The 20,035-nt window shown below is 44.3% G+C and overlaps 1 protein-coding gene across 7 annotated transcripts in view; it reads left to right on the top strand.

Annotated features, from left to right (window-relative positions):
• Window positions 1–17,535, top strand: part of ATF7IP2 (activating transcription factor 7 interacting protein 2) — a 35,349-nt gene extending 17,814 nt beyond the window's left edge. For 3 of the 7 annotated variants that reach the window (XM_082199734.1, XM_082199735.1, XM_082199737.1), the window contains exons 4-11: window positions 3,116–3,247; window positions 4,345–4,416; window positions 5,424–5,563; window positions 5,806–5,873; window positions 7,207–7,271; window positions 9,088–9,136; window positions 10,876–11,018; window positions 15,124–17,535. In XM_082199734.1, the coding sequence (XP_082055860.1) occupies window positions 3,116–3,247; window positions 4,345–4,416; window positions 5,424–5,563; window positions 5,806–5,873; window positions 7,207–7,271; window positions 9,088–9,136; window positions 10,876–11,018; window positions 15,124–15,525 (1,071 nt within the window). In that variant the 3' untranslated portion in view covers window positions 15,526–17,535. Of the gene's footprint in view, window positions 1–3,115; window positions 3,248–4,344; window positions 4,417–5,423; window positions 5,564–5,805; window positions 5,874–7,206; window positions 7,272–9,087; window positions 9,137–10,875; window positions 11,019–11,635; window positions 11,705–15,123 lie in introns of all 7 variants that reach the window. The other 4 variants (XM_082199736.1, XM_082199738.1, XR_014213662.1 and 1 more) reach the window with 3 other exon arrangements.
• Window positions 17,536–20,035: the final 2,500 nt, after the last annotated feature.

The raw sequence follows: 20,035 nt of genomic DNA, 5'->3' as shown, positions 1-20,035 counted from the left end.
CTGGGTGTGTGGCTTGTGCTGTTCTGGTCATCCTAAGTGTGCTCTTGGACTGATTTTTTTTAAAAAAATGGCGGGACTGAAATGTCTTGATAGTTTTGAGTTGTTCATTTCAGCCTTGCGTAACTGCTGCTATTTTTGTTTCGATAGCTCACTTCAAGCCCTCCTGGGGCTGGACAAGTCCAAAGGTAATGCTGCACATGGCAGTGATGTTGCTGTGTAAATTGGGGTTGGGACTCTCCCACCAAACTTAAGCCTTGCATCAGGGCTGACTGCCCAGTTCTAGTCCTGGATGCAGCCAATTCCCTCCGTTTCTAGCCTGTTCCATTCTGAAGGCTCATGATGAGTACCAAATTATTTTTTATTTCTTAACTAAAACGCTTTAATGAAAGCTTTATTTTGCTGTCTGATCCAGGGGCTACCAAGTATTTCTAGTAGGCATTACTATTATTATTATTATTATTATTATTATTTGAATTTATTCCCTGCCCTTCACCATCAGGTCCCACACAATTAAGAATACTTAAAACACATTACAGTCACAATAATGTGGTGGGTTCTGAAAACGCACATCTCCAGTAAAGCGGTGTGTTTTCATTTGCCCAAAGCAAAGTTGTTATCACTGAACTATGGCCCTTTCCCACTGAAATGCACAGGGAAATGCTGTGGTCCAGTTCAGAATGTGCCTTTCTGCATTGTATGCCTTTCTCTGTATTTCTGTTCCTCTTATTCTTTTGCTTTTCAGTTAACCAAAGCAGCACCATCAGTAATAAGCAAAGAGGGCACATAGCTCTCCTAGACCCCAGTAACAGAACTTATAGGCTGATACCATGTCAATTAGAGACTGACCAGAGCCAGTGGAAGATGATTGACAACTTGATAAGATAAAGGGAGTTTTAGGTAAACAACTCCAAATATGGGGTGTCCAGTTGGAAGGCCAGGTAAAGAGTCCATGAATATTGCAGAGATGATAAGGGCACGAGAGCATGTATTCTGAATGCTATATAGATGCCTTGAATTATGTACAGTGGTACCTTGGTTCTTAAGCCGTTCCAAAACCAAAGCATTCCAAAGCCAAGGCGCGCTTTCCCATAGAAAGTAATACAAAACAGATAGATCCATAAAATGAAAACAATAATCGATGTACTGTACTATAAAATAAGACGTTGGATGAAGATTTTCTTTTTTTTCTATTTTTTGTTATTAGGACTATTCTATATAATTGATGAATATTAGAAGGATGTATGAAATGAAATTGCTTGGCTCTGGTATAAAAGTTCAAGGGATTAAGAAAGAATATAATGGTCAAGAGAAGTTATTAAAAATAAGATTTAGGTTAAGGTTTTTTATAGGATAATGAGGAGAATAGAGTAAGGTAATGTAACGAAAGATCAGAATAGGGTAAAAATTGGATGGTAAGGATTTGCTGAACTAACAAACTGAATTGGAATACAAAAAAAGGAGGTATGAGGAGGTCTGGGGAAATAAGCGTATGGAAGATAGGTTAAGATGATTAATGTGTTTTTAACTGTTTTTATTTTGTATGTTTTTTCTTTTCACTTTTTTGTTATAACTTGAAAACTTTAATAAAATATCTATTAAAAAAATAAGAAAGTATTATAGATAAAAATACTGTAAACTTAAAAAAAAATCTTACTTGCACTGATGATAGTCATTGTTTGCAGGGCCTACAAGATAGAGCTGTTCCGCATGGCCTTTGGTTTGGACTCAGTCTGACCCTTATGTTTTCCCGCCCCTTACGGTTTTGATCTATGGTCTCCTTTTAAAATGAGGCTGCATTTTAAATTGCATTTTAACCTGTATTTTAAATTGGTTCCCCCCCCAATTATGTTTTTATTGTAATTTTACTAGTGTTGGCCGCCCTGAGCCCAGCTCTGGCCAGGGAGGGCAGGGTATAAATAAAATTAATTTATTATTATCCATTTCTGCAGTCACACAATCAATCAATCAGCTGAACTGGGTTCCACACAGTCACAAAAACAAATGAACCGAAAAAGCCTCAAAAACGCAAAATAAATAGCAAAACCAGAACTGCCAAATACAATGGTATCTTGGTTCTTTAACTTAATCCATTCCGGAAGTCCATTTGACTTCCGAAATGTTCAAAAACCAAGGCTCAGCTTCTGATTGGTGCAGGCACCCCGGAAACAATAGCTGACAGCCGCACCGGACGTTCGGCTTCCAAAAAACATTTGAAAACCGGAACACTCCACTGGGACTTCCAACACGCCTTTCCCTTGATTGGGAAAGGACCAGGCGTAATTTTCAGGGCTTCTTTTTAAAGGGTAACAGTGCCTGGGTATATGCTGTTGTTGGAATTGAACTGTACATTAAGAACTCTGCCTCTACCTGATCCTGGACAAGAATTTCCCCAGTTATTTCGGGGGGGGGGAACAGCTGCATCTACACCCTCCTGTGTGGCAGAGGAGGGTGTCTATTCATACAGAAGTCCTTAGCCCAAATCCAAATAGCTGCTTGAGGCACCTGTGTTTTAGCCTCTTCAATTACATGGTGTGGAACACGCTTTCAGCAGAGATTTTGCAGGTACCCTCGCTTTGACTTTGAGACATATTTAAGCTGGCAGGCCTTTATCACAGTTTTAAGTTTGTTTGTTTGTTTGTTTGTTTGATCAGCCAGTCTCACCTTAATGATTATCTGCAGCTTTATTTTTAATTTATTTTTAATGGTGTTTGTTTTATGCTAAGGATGATGTGATGCTAATGAACCGCTTCAGTTAATCAAAATCCACAAGGACTTTTGCACATGACTTTGGGCAGGCAGCTTGACCTGGATTTACGTACGCATCATTTTTTAAAAAAGTATTCCATGTATTCAAGCAACCCGGGTGCATGGAGTTTGTTGCATGGCTCTTTGGATCCCGGCCTGGGTGCATGCTGGATGCCCTTGAAGCTGTGGTTCGGGGTGAGCAATGGAAGGTGTTGCAGGAAAAAGTTTTATTTGTGTTGGACTTGTTGCTTACTGCCATGCAAAAGGTGCTGTACGTCGAGTCAGAGCTTTTAAAACTTCCCGCTTTCTAAGAATTTCTTGATTTAAAGGGTGCGTGCTTATATGTGTTGTCCCCCCCCCCCCATTGTAGGTCAAAAGCTTTATTCAAAGTCAGCTGGACAAGTCAATGAAAACCTTGGATCACAGGCTCGAACTTCTAAAGCAAAGAATCGACCACACGCAGTGCCTCCGGAAGCATGAAGCGATAGCTATTAAAATTGTAGTAAGGCAATGTTCCATTTTAAAAGCCTTGTCTGTCAGTCATGGTTTAATACATGAAAATTATAGGACACAAACTTGTACATATGCACAAGCAGGTTTTTTATTTTATTTTACTGGAGCCTGTCGTGTCTCTAAGAAGCTGGCATCAGAAGCTGGTGTTATCAGGCATTTGCCAAGGCCCAAATCCCGACAAGAGGTTCTTTGATGACCTCTGGCTCTGCTTTTCCTCCCTGCTGTCACTGCCTGTCCCTCTGCCTTCTCTGAGTGTTCAGTGGCAGGAGCAAGGCAGAAGAGGAGGGAGCATTTTGCCAAGGGCCCCTGCAAAACCTGGAGCCAGCACGTTATATATCTGTATATAGAAATATGGCCCATAAGTCACGTGTTGTAGAGATCCCACTGCTGGCTGCTGTTAGACTTGTCAGTTTAACCCATGGTGTACAAATGTCTGACACCTTGCATGCAGCTGAGACCCTCTACTTGGCATGTTAAAGTGGCACAGGAAAGGGTGCTGGCCTGCCAGGGTGGCTGAGGGATGCAAAGAGGACTTTTTTTTTTTTTTTGGTAAAAAAAATTATTAGTTTTTCACAATTTTTATAAACACAAACAATACACAAAATGCAAAGAGGACTTAAGGGGGAGGGAGTTTTAGGAGTGGGCAGTTCAGGAGCAGAGGGTTAAAGAAGTAAGGCAGAGAAGGGAGCAGTAAGTCAGGGAAGCAACACTAAGGAGGAACAGAGAGCAAGTGCAAATAAACCTTTTTGTATGGCAGAGAGGGTAGCAGAGTCTCTTTGTGGTTGCCATAAAAGGGGTGAGAGGAAGGGATGATAGACTTGCAGTTGGTGCAAGCAGTTTGGTGGTGGGATTCCTTTTCAGACACTAGGAAAAGGGGAAGTAGCAACTCGGACATTCCGTCAGATTTGTTAGAAGCCATTGGTCATTGCAAAAACACAAATGTTAGAAGTACATCCTTGAGCCTACTAGCCAAACCCTTAGCTCCAGATATTTAGAGTTGCTTCAGTGCAACTGTGAATGTTGCTCCCCTTGTTCTAAAGTTTTTCTGCAGGCCAATGCAAGCTCTTCTTTCTCTTTCTCTTGCAGAAGAAAATCTCTAGGCTTGACAGACGCATTGATGCTGTAATAACAAGCCAGAAGAGAGAATCATCTAGAAAAGTAAGCATGCTACAGCACTATACAGTGGTACCTCGGGTTAAGTACTTAATTCGTTCCGGAGGTCCGTTCTTAACCTGAAACTGTTCTTAACCTGAAGCACCACTAGCTAATGGGGCCTCCTGCTGCCGCCAGAGCACGATTTCTGTTCTCATCCTGAAGCAAAGTTCTTAACCTGAAGCACTATTTCTGGGTTAGCGGAGTCTGTAACCTGAAGTGTATGTAACCTGAAGTGTATGTAACCCGAGGTACCACTGTATTATACTACAACACTCCATCATCGACAGAAACAACTATTGCTAAGCCGTTTTCCCAGTGTCTTAATTCTCTTGAGCTCAGAAACTGCTGCAGTGCCTCAAGGTGACCAGTGCAACACAGTCATATGCATGCACTGTAATACCATATTTGTTTGAGTATGACTGGTTAGGCGTGCAGAAGGGAATCTGCAATGGATTCTGCGCCTTGAAAAAGAAGTTCTGGCTTCACTTCCTAACAGAGTGCCTGACAGGCCACTGCAGGGAGGTTGGAATTTTAAAATGTGAAGGGGTTGAGTTGCCTTCTAGGGAAACTAGCAGTGCAGCAGATGACAACAACAAAGCCTTTATTTATTTTTTGTGGTGGGGTAAGGCTTTATCTTTACATCTTTAGACAGCCGGGTTTTAAGAACAGTGGAGAGCATCTCCTGTGTCTGCTTTCACAGCCGCAGTTCCCAATGTTCTTCACAGACAAACTGAATGAAGCAGTGGTCTGTGGGGGACCCATGATCTAATGGGTTTAAGTCAAAAGTTTCAGGTGAGCATCAGGAAAAACTTCTTGACAGTGGGACCCAGATGTTTACTGATGGAGAACAGAAATAAACTTTAGTTAGCATGTGAGAGAACACAACAGTTACACCGGCTTTAATACTAGCAAGAAGGAGATGCTTCCTTTATGAAGGAGCCTGATTATTCATACTGGAATATGTGGAATAGCACAGTGTACAAGTTATTTTTTTTCTCTTTCCTTCCCAGGCCTTCCCTACAAGACCACCTTTGCAAATTGAAATAATGAATTGCCCCAGCCCTCAGCATGGCAATGCAAACAGCATGCCAGCACCGTCAAAAGAGAAGCCATCCAATCTTAACAAAGCTATCCCTAAAAACACAGAAAGGTAAGTCTCCCCACCAGCATGGCAGCTGGCCTTGTTCATTTGCTGCAAGTATTGGGAAGTGCAAGTATTGGTCCATGAAAAGCAAGCTTACATTGCTGCTCTCTGCATTTAGCAACACACGTGCTATAACGCCTACTTCCCCCATTATTCATTTCACAAGTAAGACTTTGTTGCCTTAAGTGGAGGGGCTGGGTTCTTTTACATTTCTGCACAATCTATTTTGCTTTCTTTGTTTTAATCAGCTCTGAAGACATTATATGCCTTTCTTGGGGGGAAAAGAGCTCAGACGTGGGAACAGTGAATCCTACAGGTACATGAAACTAAATTCTCCTTTCCCCTATTTTAAAAGAAACTTCTCAACAATATGAGTCTTGTTTCGCAGCTGATTATTAGGTATGTGTTATATATGCGCACCATCTGCAAAGGACAATTAGCATAGTTCGAGAGGCAGAATAATACTCTTTCATAGAATTGTAGAGTTACATGGTACTTGTAAGAGTGTAAGTCCCACTGATTGCCTCGTCAACCGAATTAATCCTTTGACTCAGCTTGGCTGTCAAACTTGGCGGGCAGCTCCTGGGCAAAATTGCAGATGCATTTGGACATAATTTGATGCCAGAGTTTGGCAATACGTGATTGAGCTCAGAAAGAAGACACGTCATGGTACATCTGCAAAACCAGATGCCTTCATCTGCCCCACCTGCAGTAAAGCACGTTTCTCCTATACTGGTCTCTACAGACAAAGCAGGCACTGTAGCTCTCCAATGGTTTGACTTGATCCTGGATGATGCACTCTTTCGTTGTTGCAAATCTGATTGCCCATTCCACGTCCAATTTAGCAGATTGGTGAAGGCTCTGTGGCAAGACCACCTGGAAGAATTCTACCTTCATGATTTCTCTATAACCATATATCCTAATGATGATTTTTATATATCCGTGTATCCTAATGATGCTTAAATCACTAAGGCTTCAGTCGGGCTAGAAGTGCCTAAATCTCAGGAATCCAAAGTTTCCCTTTGCCCTACTTCTCTCTGCCCTGCTATTGTGCTTGAAGGAAACAATAAATCTGATGTGTTGGCATTTCCTATAGGGAACCTTCCCCAGACTGTTTCTCATGCTCACGAGATGGAGGGTGAGATGGAGGAAACGGGAAAGAGAAGTCGGCCACAGAATGCAATGTTCTAGCCAATAAAAGATGGCGGGGTTACTCAAGCTTCAATGGTCAAATAGGTTTCTTTTCCTCTTTATAGCTGAAAATTAGGGTAAAGGGCATCATGATGCACAATATTGGAAAAGCAGAACTATTCTCTACATGGGCATAGGAAGGGCTTTGCCCCGCTCATTGGCTTGATTTTGCTGCAATATGTAATGCCTAACACTGTTTGTAATCAGGTATATAAACCCAAAGCCCAAGGGGCTTGGGTACCGAGGCTCTGGAAAGTATTCCACTGGGTCTTTATTGCTCAGCAATAAACTTTGCCTTCTTTTTCTCCACTGCTGTGTCTGTCAATTCTTGGACACATTTGAGTGGGCAACAGGTATTCCTTTATATGCTTGCAACAGCTGCTGCAGAGGGAAGCCATGATCTTTTGTCAGACGAGTTCAAGCATTTTAAAATTTTCACTTCTTTCAAATTCCCTTAGGTGTTCAGCAGAAAGAAACTTCTGTAAATGCCTCTACTTCAGCTGAAACTCCATGCAACTCTAAGGTCAGCTTTAACATCTCTTCCCCCACCCCACCCCGTCCATAGAATTGTAGAGTGGGAAGAGACCCCAAGGGTCATCTAGTCCCCCCAAAGGTCCACCCCCTTCCAAGGTAGTCCATTCCACGTTCCTAAAGTTTAGTCAGAATATCTGTTCTTGTAATTCAAAACCATTGGTTTGGCACCTGCCCTCGGAGAAGCAGAAAATGAGTTTGCTCCATATACCAAGTATTCTTTAAGATTCTCTTCTCTGGTGCAACTAGGATTTTATTCCTTTCCCCCATCCTATAATGAACGGATTTGAATGATGAATGACTTTAAAGTGTGGGGTTTTTTTTGGGGGGGGGGGTTAAGCGCAATAAATAAATGTGTCATCCACATCATCTGTGGCTGTGACATTTTGGGCCTTGCCACATGATCAAAGTGTGCCCAGTTATACTGAATTTGGGGACCCCCTTAAGAGATGGAACCCTCCGAATCTTGCTCTGCAAGGTAAATTGGCCTGGCCTCATTTGAAACACTTGCCTGCCCATCTGCGCCAGCTTCAGTCCCAAAGGAATTGACAGTAGGCGAACGTTACCATGGGAATCTTGATCAGTGGCAATGTACTACCTTAAATCTAGAATATGAACAGCTTGTTTTATCATAGAATCATACAGTTTGGTTTGTTTTAGGAACATATAGTAGGAAGTATGCTGGAACGGTTTGGCAAGTTGCTTTCCAACAGCTTACGGCCTATGCCCTCACCCCAGTCTCCATTCATCCTCCATCCAAGCAAGCAGGAGCCATGATCAGAGTTCAAGGACCTACACCAGCCAGGCGAAAACATTTGAGCGGGAGCACAGAGGGAGAGGCCTGGGGAAAATGTCTGAGAGCCAAACAACACTGGAGGGAAGCATTCAGCCATCAGGCTCCCCAGTCCTATTAGAGACCAGGACCAATCCTGAGAAACCTCTAACTAGTTTTCGGCAGGGACGAGCCCCTTGTCCCAATTTTTGGCAGCACATTTTTTAAATTGGTTGTAGTACAGTGGTACCTTGCTTCTCAAACGCCTTGGTACCCAAGCAACTTGGAACCCAAACACTGCAAACCCGGAAGTAAGTGTTCCAGTTCATAAACTTTCTTCAGAAGCCAAACATGCTCCGTTTTAAGTGTTACGCTTCCGTTTGGAATGTTACGCTGCGGTCTGTCTGTTTTTGCTATTTATTTTGCGTTTTTGTGGTGGTGGTGGTGGTGTGTGTGTGTGTGTGTGTGTGTGTGTGTGTGTGTGACTGTGTGGAAGCCTGTTCAGCTACTGATGGATTGTGTGACTGCAGTACATTGTTTATTGCTTTCATTTTACGGATCCATGGTCTCGTTAGATAGTAAAATTCGTGTTAAATTGCTGTTTTAGGGGTTGTTTTTAAAAGTCCGGAACAGATTAATCTGTTCTGCATTACTTTCTATGGGAAAGTGTGCCTTGGTTTTGGAACACTTTGGTTTTGGAACAGACTTCCGGAACAGATTAAGTTTGAGAATCAAGGTACCACTGTACTTTATTAGCCACCATGGCTAGTAGCCATTGGTGCAACGTTCCAGTGTCAGAATACCAACTGCTGGGAATTGCAGGTGGGCAGCTGGAGGCAGCAATGTTCTGAATACTGTTTGCTAGAAACCACAGGGGGGGTGCATTTGTGCTCAGGCCCTGCTTGAGAATTTTCTACATATGTTTGGTTGGTCACTGTATGAGAACAGGATGCTGGACTGAGCGAGCGTTTGGCTTGATCCAGCAGTCTCTGCTGAGGTTCTTATGCTTACACGATTTGAATTATCTTAATTGCAGGACCCATTATTTATTGATTTGACTGATGAAGGAGATGACAGCAACAAAGGTGAGGAAAGTGCGTGCTTTCATATCCATGTTAATGTATTGGCGATGTTTGAAATGTATAAATGACTTTTCCACACGCAGTGCCCAGAACTAAATAGGAAATGTAAAACTACATAAGCAATATCTTGCGGAGCAGCAGTATAGCCCTGCATTTAATTGATACATATATACTTTAGTTTTCTGGTGAGTTGAAGCTGTTGCTGTGGTGGAATGTGACTGGCACTATTGGTTTCCTGCCTTTGTTGTTGTTGCTGCAATGGTGCACTTGAACATACAGCTGATTCTGCTAAGTAGTAATAAAAATTTTATTATTTGTACTGCACCCTTCTGACGCAGGTGGCACTGTGGTCTAAACCACTGAGCCTCTTGGGCTTGCCGATCAGAAGGTCGGCGGTTTGAATCCCTGCGACAGGGTGAGCTCCCGCAGTTCAAAAGCACGTCAAAGTGCAAGTAGATAAATAGGTACTACTCTGGTGGGAAGGTAAACAGCGTTTCCGTGCACCGCTCTGGTTCACCAGAAGCGGCTTAGTCATGCTGGCCACATGACCCGGAAGATGTTCACCGGCTCCCTCGGCCAGTAAAGGGAGATCAGCGCCGCAACCTCAGAGTCGTTTGCGACTGGACCCTAGCGATCAAGGGTCCCTTTACCTTTACTTTATCTGACTGGGTTGCCCCAGCCACTCTGGGCAGCTTCCAACATAAATAAAAACACAGTGAAACATCAAACATTAAAAGTTTCCCAGTACAGGGCTGCCTTCAGACATCTTCTAAGATTGTATAGTTATTCATCTCCTTGACATCTGACGGGAGGGCATCCCACAGAGTGGGTGCCACTACTGAGAAGGCCCTCTTGTCTGGTTCCCTGTAAGCTCTCAGTGAGGGAACTGCCAGAAGACCCTCGGAGCCTGGACCTCAGGGTCCGAGCTGAACAATGGGGGTGGAGACGCTCCTTCAGGTACACAGGGCTAAGGCCCATGTATGCTATACAGCTGCCTGGGGGCTGATGGGAGTTGTAGTCAGACAACACCTGGAGGGGCACCAAGTTGAGGACAGCTGCTGTATATGCTCGGTGCCAGCAATATTTAAAATGCTTCATTTTGTAGGAGTTGGCAAAGAAAAAGAGAAAAGTATTGCAAAGAAAACCAATTTTTATATATATAACATTTTATTGATTTTCCAAAAATAACAAAAATAAAAAACAATGCCAAAACAAAACAAATTGACTTCCCTCTAATCCCTTCCTTGGTTCTGTTACTAAGATACTGCATGTCCATTGTTAAATTTGTAACCTATTTAAATCACCTTCGTAATAAATTACTGGTTCTATTATTAAGATACTGCATGTCCATTGTTAAATTTGTAACCTATTTAAAGCACCTTCATAATAAATTACAAGTAATCTTAAAACCCTGCTAATGTACTAACCTGTGTACATCGCAACTGTATACAGTGGTACCTCTGAGTACGTACTTAATTCATTCCGGAGGTCTGTTCTTAACCCAAAGCACCACTTTAGCTAATGGGGCCTCCTGCTGCTGCCGCGCCGCCGCCACGCGATTTCTGTTCTCATCCTGAAGCAAAGTTCTTAACCCGAGGTGCTATTTCTGGGTTAGCAGAGTCTGTAACCTGAAGCATCTGTAACCCGAGCTACCACTGTATATGCAATAAACATCTTCCATTCTTCCTTAAATTCATTATTATCTCTTCCTCTTAATTTCATTGTCAATTTTGCCATTTCAGTGTATTCCATTAGTTTAATTTGCCAGTCTTCTTTAGATGGGACACCTTCTTCTTTCCAACATTGTGCTACTAAGAAAACCGATTCACCCGTAGAAAGCCTGGTCCTAAATCATCCTCAGCCTGTGCTGCAAACATCAAATGAGGTAGCTAAATGATTTATTTATTCATTCATTCATTCTTAAGGGTATTTGGGGTGTAAAGGGAGTAGTAGTACCTCCAGTGGGGGGCATGTTGTACTCCTTCTGGATTGTTCAGGGTCGTTTGTGCTGTAGATGGAAGTGAGGGGCAGATGGGGTTTGTCAGCCTGCGAAGAACTCTGATACTAAACCTCCACTGCCTTGTGGGGTATCTTCGGGGGGAAGAAAAGGCTAAGGAGTAAACCCTTCATAAATCTGGAGTGGAGTCCCTAAGACAGTTGGATGGTGCTTTGTATGCCTCCTTCCAGCAACTCCTGCAGCCAACGTCTTGCTCTGCTTTCCTTTGGACAACATCAGTGAGGCTAAGAGGAGGATCTGAGCAGCCCAGGACCTCCAGCCACACTGCTCAGGCTTGTGCACTGTGCAGGGTCACTTTGATGCTGTTAATGCAGCATTAACAAAATGGGAGGCAGCGGTTGTGTGTGAATGGTCTCTGCAGCCACAGCAGGCGCCGTGATTCTCCAGCAGTTTGACTTCACCCCTGAAGATGCACTCCATTGTCTCTCGAGATAGACTGGTGCCAGCGATATTAATTCTTAATGGCACTAATGCCTTTTTCCCAGCCCTGGTGGTGCCCATGAGTCTCAGAGGATAGCCTGAAGGCATCTGAAGCAGTCCTACTTTACTTCCAGGTAGGTGTGCATAGAATGGGGAAGGATGAGAGCTCCGTGGGAGAGCATCTCCTTTGCACGTACAGTGGTACCTCGGGTTACAGATGCTTCAGGTTACAGACTCCGCTAACCCAGAAATAGTACCTCGGGTTAAGAACTTTGCTTCAGGATGAGAACAGAAATTGCGTGGCGGCAGCAACAGGAGGCCCCATTAGCTAAAGTGGCACCTCAGGTTAAGAACAGTTTCAGGTTAAGAACAGACCTCCAGAACGAATGAAGTTCTTAACCCCGAGGTACCACTGTAGATGGATTGGTCCCAGTCTCTGGAAGTGCGATTCAGGGGGCAGCAGCATCCCTGTGGCAGAGCATCCACTTCACATGCAAAAGTTTCCAGGTACAGTTGCTGGCATCTCCAGTTAAGAGTTGGGTAGCGAGCGATGGGAAAGATCGTTCATTGATTGTTTCCTATTTAATAAAATACATGGACCTCTTTGTTGGGATACTGCCAGGGAGATAAAGTCCATCATGGCCCCCAAGCTGGCTGCCGGATGATCCATCGACCTCCCGTAGTCACGCAGTATGAGCTATTAGCGACACGAGTTTCCTGGAAATACCTTGCCACATTCCAGGGCTCGTGCACACTCTTATCAGCAGATAATGCACAGCCAGAAGTCGCACTCAGGAGAGCATTATTTACAAGCTTTTATTCAGTTTGTAAAATCTCAAAGGGTTCACAGTATATACAACATTTGCTAAAATTACTTCAAAACTTAAGGACCCTGCTGAATTAGGCCAATGCCCCATCTAGTCCAGTGGCCAGCCAGGCGCTTGTGCAAAACCCACATGCAGATGGGATCACAAAAGCACACGGCCCACCTGCGATCCAGTGGCACTTTTTTCTTCCTCCGTGCTACACTTTCAGAATAAAAATTTGCTCGCACGACACCAAACTTTTAATTGAAAAGAAATGCATTGGAAAGAACAACTAGGATTGTCTTCAGTATATCACTTGATGCTCTTGGTTCTCATTTTGAAAAGATACCTTTCCACGTTCTGTTAAAAAAACCCCACTATAGTATGCTAAACTATACGGAAATGATTAATTTTTTCTTGGATCATACTTGAATCTTTCTGCCACACTTGCCATCCTCTCCTGCCACATGCAGCATAATAATTGTAATAGGAATTAATAAAAATAAACTGCAGCAGACAGAACTAAACCATCTTCAGTATTGACAAGTGAAAAACACCAAGCTAAACCCGGAGCTGTTGGTAGAAGCAGTCCCCCCTTGGTGTGTGTCTAGTCTCCACGGGGGTCTCATTCTGCAAAGCAGGAAACAGCCCTGCTCCTCATCACAACCAGCCGTATTTCTGTACAGCCAGGAGAGACCCACCTGCAAACCACAGGAACCTCCTCTGCCCAAGACCCTGCAGAGCCGCTGCCAGTCAGAGTAGGTGTTGCTGAGCTTAGATGGACAAATAAGCTGGCACAGAATTAGACAGTTTCCAGTCGGGTGGGTAGGTATGCCACTTTGCTGGCATTAAACTCTGCTGTTAAGGAGGGGGCTCCCTTGTCCCCATAGGTGAGTCCCAACACCGTATCTGATTTCAGCACACAGTCGGATCTGAAATATCAACAAGAATTTGTCAGGCACTGATGGCAGAGAATCATTCCACCCAAGCCATACCGAAGGATGAGCTTCATCCTCTTAGCCACTAGAGGGCCATCTTGTAATATAAGCTGCACATCTCTTAGCCCCAGCGACAGGAATGCTACAGCACTTGGCAGTTCAGGGTTTCCCAAACTTGGGTCTCCAGCTGTTTTCGGACTACACTCCATCTTCCCTGACCACTGGTCCTGCTAGCTGGGATTTGTAGTCCAAAAAACAGCTGGAGACCTAAGTTTGGGAAACTGCTTCTAATTCAAGGCTGGGAAACCACATGTAATTGGACTCCATATCCCATCAGCACAGCCAGTGGTCAAGGATAGTGGGAGCAGTAGTTCGAGAACACCTGATGTAATTGGGATTCCCAGATCAGAATAACGCCAGTTTGGCAACACAGGGAGCACGAATCAAACATGCTCTGTGGAGAGAGGGGTTTCGCTTTGAACGTTGTCTCTTAATAGTTTTGCGTTATGGAGAAGTTTAGGTGTGGGAAGACAGGAGCAGCAAGCTAGTTGTGTCTTTTCCTGCTATGCCAGAGTCAGGGGCTTTTTAGAAAATTTTGAACTAGGGAAAAATTGTGGTGATTTGCCTTTACCAAGCTTGTGAAATGGCAAAGCTTGCCTGATGTTTATCTGCAACCCGCATCCATTCATTGTTTACTAATGGACCTTGGTGGCGGCGGAGAATAATGCGTATAAGATTATGATACTGCAAAGTAAATAGCAACAAGAATCCGCAGTTCATTGGCCAAAGAAACCTTTTTTTTTATTTTTAACCTCTCTTGCAAGCCTGAACTCAATTCTGAGTTTTAGCCAGCCTGATGTTCACCACGCAACTTTCGGCCACTCATGTTTACTCCTTTGTGATTTCCCCTTTCCTCCATTTCGGATGCATCCCCTTCTTAAATCTCGGCTCACTGTAAGTTCCTTATGCAGCCCCACTGGTTTCTGTAGATGCTCACTTTCCTTTCCTGTTGGAATTGTCTGCATTTGTGCCTTCAGTATTTCACCGTTAAGAATTCTAGGAAGGAAAACAGCATGTGTTTCATAATGCAACATTCCCTGTGGGATTCTTGTTGCTGTAGCCACTTAACAAATAATGATTTTTCTCATGGAGATGCGGATCTGCTAAGTGTCCGGCAGCCTGCGGGGGGGGGGGTTGGACATACTCCTTGCCTAAGCTGGTGATTTAGCTTTGCATGTGGTCTTGATTATTAGTCTTATTTCATAAAATTTCTATACTGCTTGATTGTAGAAAAAAAACCTCAAAGTGGTGGCAGGTGGGTGAGCAATTGGAAATGTAAATTTACATTGTTGTGATTTTGCTTGTTTGCTGTATGACAGATTTGCTTAATTGTTTGCTGGTTCTATTTATATGTTTTTGTAATTTTTGTATATTTTCCTCCATTTATTTCTGTTACTTTGTTTCCTGCTCTGGGGTTGAAAGCATCCGATGAAGAGCTTGCTATTAATACTTTAAATGAGCAATATATAAGCAGTGCAAGCAAGGAGAGTAGCCTCGTTTTTTGTGCGTGAGACATACACAGGGTTGTCGCCAGTTCCAGTCCTACACAGAGTAGACCCATTGAAATTAATGGAACCACTTTAGTCATGACCATTAATTTCAGTGGGTCTGCTCTTAAGTGGGAAAGCCCGTACTTCCTTTCTCTGCACGGAAGTCCCTTTAGTCAGACATGTAAATGGTTGAACTGAAATGGATTGTTCCGGCCCTTTTTAGCCGCCCTGTTAACTGAAGCTCCTGCTTTCTCCACAGGTCCCTGAAGCATTTCGGCACCTCCCTCCGTTACCGCAGGTTGAGCAGCAGCTGGAGAGCCTGTCCAGATTCAGATATACCCGTCCACCTCAAAAGCTGCACCTCACTGTGGTTCAGGTGGAGAAGCCCAAAGGCTTTGGCCTGCGGTGGGAGGTCAGAAAGGTGGAACCGTGGTGTGCACCTCTAGATAGCTTCCACTTGTTCGTTTGCATGGAGTTCGTCGGTAAAGGTGTGCCGACCAGCTGGCTTAGGGTGCGGGAAATTAAGGCCATGCCTCTCCCCATGGGTTGCTCGTTAGCCCAGATTGCTGGTTGCTCCAAGTGTTACTTTACCATCCAGTCAAAGGACATTTATGGACGTTATGGACCCTTTAGTGACATTCATGCCATTTCGATGACGTAGCTCCTGTGAGGGGGGATCTAGGCTCCTACAGGACGTCTACTTTATGTGTCCCTCTTCTCTCTATGCTGCCTATGGCTGGCGCCAGTTTCAGGATTCCAGTTACGGTAATGTTTGACACCTCACTTCTGAGACTTCCCGTTGACCTCTTGCCTTTCTGCGAGGGGCACCCTTAACATTTTAGATTTTGGAGGGGAGAGAGAAAGGACCTTTGGCTTTGCTGCTGCTGTTACACTGCAACTCCCATCATCCTGGCCTGTTCACCATACTGGCTGGGGCTGATAGGACTTGTAGTTCAACAGCATCTGGACTGCTTCGGCCCCTTTCCCCTGTTAGTTACAGTTCCTATAAGCTCAGACCACCAAAACGGTCTCCCTTGCAGGCGTGCCGGGTAGTGGGGGCTGAGGAGTCTTCAGCTCCCCCCCCAAAAAAAAAAATCAAGGAGTCTTCAGCCCCCCAAAGCCCTGTGGTCCGCTCCCCCTCCTCCCCCGATATTGCATGGATAGGAGGCTGAGCGCGGATCCTGGGGGCTGCACTCTGCCTCTTCCTGCCCAATGCTGTGTAGGGAGAAGACAGCCATTAGAGCGCTGGCATCACAGCAGCGGGGGTGGGGCACCAGTGTGTCCCGGCCCAGCACGCTATTTGGGAGCGGACGCGTCATGTGATGCGCCCCCCCCCCAATGTGGGGGGCAAGTTGACGCCCCTGCTCCCTTCAATGTATTTTCACATATCTTGGCAGAAAGAGATTCATAATTGCACCCATAATGTCCTCATCTATGGCCTCTTCCAGGTCTCTCTCCCACGTCACCTTTAGTGTGCCTTTAGCAGACGTGGAAGTTGGTTCCTTTTGCTTTATAAATTAGAAACTTGGCCTTGCCTGAAGGGCAGGTTTCAAAAGCCATTTGTGATGCTCTGAAGCCACATGCACTACAAAGGCAAAAATACCCCCTCCCAATTTTGCAGCTCGCAGACCTACTACAGCTAGTTAGCGTCACCAGTTCCTCCTCTGAACTTCTAGATGTGGAAAACTCTCCAGCCATATCTGATCTGCATTCCTGGTGGCTTTTTAAAAAAAATTAAATTATGCCTGTAGTGTATAAGCCCTGCTGGTCGTCAGAGCTAAAATTCATGGTCACCGGTGGCAACTTTCCTCGTGGGACCCTGTCACAAAGAAAGCCGGTGTCTTTGTCACCTGTACTGATTCATCCAGTTAAACCTCTAGTTGCTTAGTGCACATATTATTTTTTGCTTTTGTTAGTCATGGGGAAAGAAGGCAAAGCAATTAAAGCCTTTGAACACTTGAAATTCTGAAGACGCACAAAGCGGCATGCCTTCTACCTCTGAGTATCCAGTCAGTATCCAGTCAGGCGCTGCTTTCAAGCCTGTCTTCCCAGTCCTTCGGGCTAGAAGGCTGCTTGAGAACGAAATGAAAGTTGCTAGTCTCAGAACGCTTGGTTGAACTCGGCAGGCGTTTGTGTGCATGGGTGGTACAATCTCGCCCACTCCTACCTCTTCTTCATCTTAATGTCTAGCATCTCTTTTAAAAAGCTGGGCTTCCCTTCAGCGTTTAGGCAGATGCTGTCAAGAAACCAAACTGCAACACAGTATTGGCACAATACTGGTTGTAACTTTTATTTCCGTGTACACAGATGGTATATAAAATACAAAACAACAGAGGCACAGTCGGTAGAGCTAAGCTAGCAGTCTTAACAATCACTGTCCTCCGCTAAGCATTTTGGGATTTCTCAATTTCTCCCCCAACCCCAGAACTTGAAAAATGGTAGTACTAACGTACGAAGGAGTGCCTATTATTCCCAGGCGAGTGGCAAAGGCAATAATAGCATTGTCAGAATTGGGGGTTTTTGTATTCTCTGGTTATATTATGATTTGCAATTCAAATTTCTATTAAAGTGGTCAGAAAATATAATTGGCATAATGTTATCTATGTATGTACAGGTACATTTTTTTTGTTGTTTTGTTACATAAATACAAATTCTATCTATATAAAAAACACACCTGGTCAGACTAGTTCATTCTTTAGAACAGAGAATAAATGGTGGCACAGATTCTTGCATACAATGTATGTGTGGCTGCATGCAGAATGTCTGGGGATTTGGGAGGATGGTGCAGGAATAGGGTGCAATAAATCTGGGATCGCGCGGAGGGAGAAACGGCAACAGAGTGTAGGCAACCTTTCAGTGGCTTTATGCCAATGGTGGGTGGAGCAACAGATCTGGTTCTCTTTGCACAGTAGGGTCTATCCCAACCATGCAAAAGTCATGAGGTTTCTCTCTATACACCATCGCTTCAAAGATGTCACTACAGGCACACAAAAAGCATGGTTCTATGTTCCATACAGGAGCATAAAAGTGATTCCTGCTTGGCAGGGGGTTGGACTCGATGGCCCTTGTGGTCTCTTCCAACTCTGATTCTATGATTCTATGATTCTGGGAGGAGCTGGGATCATCAACTTGGCCTTTTAACTTGGCCTGATTTACTTAAAATGAGTTATCACCAGTTTATCCATTTGGCCAAATGTTTTTGTTTGCAGGATCTAAAACACTCCCATCCCTTCCCCGCCCCCCAGGTTTATGCTAACATTTCAAGTTGGGCATACCTTTTAAAAATACATTTTCTAGAGCACCATTTTGAGAGATGAAAGGGGGATTACAGAGGGGAAGTGGCCATACGAAGATGCAAAAGAAAACATATTTAACACACACAAAAAGCGCTCCCACTAAAAAATGCCCTTCCACACCGCTCACAATGGTTGTCTGTTAAATAGCTGCATTCTTGCACATTCTCTGAAATCTCAAAAAGGTCCCTCGTATTGAGAGATCAAATGAGCTACATGCACATTTAATTTAAACTGGATGGCAGCATGATTCCAAAGGCAGCTGATGTTCAAGTAAGAGGATGCAGATCAGCTGACAGCCCTGCAGACAGAGAAATCCTAAGCCTGCTTACTCAGAAGAAAGTCCCTGTTGGGTTTAATGGGACTGATACCCTAGGAACAGAGAGAAGGATTTTGCAGCCTTGGTGATCAATGGGTCGACCTTTTCCATTAATATCTTTTAATGCCCTATAAAGCCATCTTTGTTGTTGTTAAGAAGGTCAGACATTTGTAGCTATACGAACAAGGCTCCTGGGTGAAATATGGAATCCTTAAGAGCAGCCTGAGGTTATTCAAGGTTTCTGCACCTGCTAATAAGAGCCTCTGGGGTTTTGAAAACCAGGTGACTTGTTAGTGGGTAAATTTGTCAGACAGATTGGAAAGACCTGATATATTTGCCAACAAATAGGCCAGATAGTTAGCCAAATACTGGCTCGTTGGTTGGTTGAAGCCGTGATCGGGGGCAATCAGGAATCCCAAACTCTTCTGGAATAATACATTAGTGTTGGGTGGCTCTTTCCTGGTTGTAAAAATAAAATTGAGTCTTCCTGCCTGCTGTATTTGCCTCAAAGTAGGGAAGCTGTGCTTTAGCACTGACATTTTCCTGCTAAGCTGGGTTCCCAGTGCTTTCTTCTGAGTCATGAATTTTGGTTTGCCTAAGCCTAATATTGCCTACAGCAGGGATGGCAATCCTAAGGACCATATCTGGTCCCCCAAATGATTTTTGCCAGCCCCCCAACAACTTGGCGATGTTATTTGTTTTCTGACGGCCACTATGCTGACAGCTCGCCATGATCCACGCAAGGAAAAGGTGCTTCCACAGCCCTGCTACCTAGGATCCCTTGTGAGTTGAGGGATTGAGTGCCTTCTCAAAGACAAGACAGCCTTTCCATTTAAATTCTTCCAAAACACAGAGAAATAGTAAAGATTAAGGCACGGTTGGACTGTTGCCGCAGAAACAAGCTGAGAGGTGGTGGGCTTGGGAAAGTGCCTCTCTGGATGTCAATCAAGGCAGTGACCATCTTTGCGGCTTCTTGAGGTAGCTCTGGATACATGGTTCAGCAGGAAGAGGATCGGTCCCAAAGCAATTGTTTCAGCCTTAGGCAAGTAATGTTCTCTGAACCTTTCAGGGCTCTTCACTACACACCTATCGCAGCAGAACACTATCTTCCGTGGCGATAACTTAAGACACTCCCAGCTGGAATTATTTTGAAGCATGGCATGGGCAGATGTATCCAAGCTGGATTTAGAGCAGGCTGTACCCGTGTTCTGCTGCCCCCTGCCATGACCATTAACCACACGGGCACTGCGCCAAACCAAATGGACCCTTGAAATCAGCCCAGAACCATAGCGTTGAGCTTGCCAGCGTCACACCAAACCATTGCTTTTTAGAAAGAACCTCCTAGGCTGGCATTCAATCACTGGAGGAACTACTGGCTGCAGGATTATCTCCCAGATCCACAGAATTATTCTGGGGCCAAGGGCAGTCTAGAACCGCCCCCCATCCCTATTTCTCAAAAGAATCCCAGGCGTCCAGTTGAACACATTTTGCTAGCGACAGAATAATGTTTGCTGTGCTCTGCCAGCTGTTCACATCTGTCCTACAGAGCCATAACCAGC

Source organism: Podarcis vaucheri (genome assembly GCF_965113315.1).
Source record: "Podarcis vaucheri genome assembly, chromosome: 14".
NCBI classification, from domain to species: Eukaryota; Metazoa; Chordata; class Lepidosauria; order Squamata; family Lacertidae; genus Podarcis; species Podarcis vaucheri.
Note: the sequence above shows the minus strand (reverse complement) of the source record. Positions and strands in the feature narration are given on the sequence as shown.